Source organism: Haliaeetus leucocephalus, unplaced genomic scaffold, assembly GCF_000737465.1.
Source record: "Haliaeetus leucocephalus isolate CR32 unplaced genomic scaffold, Haliaeetus_leucocephalus-4.0 Scaffold830, whole genome shotgun sequence".
In the NCBI taxonomy this organism is placed as follows: Eukaryota; Metazoa; Chordata; class Aves; order Accipitriformes; family Accipitridae; genus Haliaeetus; species Haliaeetus leucocephalus.
The window spans coordinates 240,718-241,778 of NW_010973266.1; the positions used below are offsets into that span (position 1 = coordinate 240,718).

Here is a 1,061-nt window from a genome sequence, read left to right on the forward strand (position 1 = left end):
GGGGGCGGGGGGGAGCGGGGGACACTCGGCAGCTCCTTCCCCGCACAGGCAGGCGCTGCGGAGGGGAGAGCGGGCAGGGAGCTGGCGGGGTTAGTCAGGAGAGCCGGGTAGAGCCCTTACTGCTGTCTTTGTCGCTGCTGCTTACAGCAGAGGGAGGAAAAAGCAACGAAGTCGTTTATTAAACCTTCTTAAGGGCAGCGTCGTCGTTAATCTCACGTTAAGCTATTTAGGAGGGCGCGTATAACAAGAGACGCAGACTGTTAAATCGCGTCTAACTTCAGCGACCGAAAATAAAGACCGTTGCTCGAGCCCGGGTAATGACTTCCAAACTCACACCGACATTCGGGCAGTTGCCTCGGGTCGGACGAAACCCCCTTCACCTGCAAACGGTTCTGACGATCGACACAACTACATCCGAAGGACCACGCGTTTCACTAATTGTTCTGGTACGATGGAGTCGATTCACGTTCACTTTGTGAACACTTTGAAAAGTTTTAGTTCCCCACTTGTTGTGGTCAGTATTTTCCTTGTTTAACAATGCGTCAAAAACGTAGGAGAAGGCAGTTGCTAGGCGAAGAACGCGCTATAAACCCCGTTTCCGGAATTATTTTCTATGAAAACCTCAAACCCGAATTCTTCTTTTCTTGGCAAGTAGGCGTGTTTTCGATTAGGAAGAATACCAGTGGCAATTTTATTTGTGCGAACGAGCTTCGTTCCGCGGCGATGCAACAGCCGTTTTTTCCCCCTTAGAGACACGGGGCTCTCCCTCTCCGTCCGGTCCCGGGAGGAGAACCTCTCCGATGCCGGGGCGTTTCAAAACCGGCAGCAACGGCAGCTGCGCAGGACCCGAGACCGCCTCCGTGACCGTGCTCTGAGCCGTTCGGCTCCGGTGCACGGGGAACGGCTGCCGCGCCGCTGAAGACGGGACCGACTACCCGACGGCAGAGCGGCGGGGCCGGGAAGCAGCGCCCAGCCCCTCCCGCTCAGCGGCCGCCGGCAGCGAAGCCGCCGTCCTCCCGCACCTCACCGGCGCTCGGCGGGCCCCGCGGGCTGCCTTCCCG

General features: G+C 58.1%; 1 protein-coding gene across 1 annotated transcript in view; it reads left to right on the top strand.

Annotated features, from left to right (window-relative positions):
* Nucleotides 1-451: 451 nt before the first annotated feature.
* NKX6-2 (NK6 homeobox 2) overlaps nt 452-1,061 on the top strand; it is a 2,879-nt gene continuing 2,269 nt past the window's right edge. Inside the window, exons 1-2 of the mRNA XM_010582006.1 lie at nt 452-514; nt 656-878. Of these exons, the coding sequence (XP_010580308.1) occupies nt 452-514; nt 656-878 (286 nt within the window). The remainder of the gene's footprint in view (nt 515-655; nt 879-1,061) is intronic.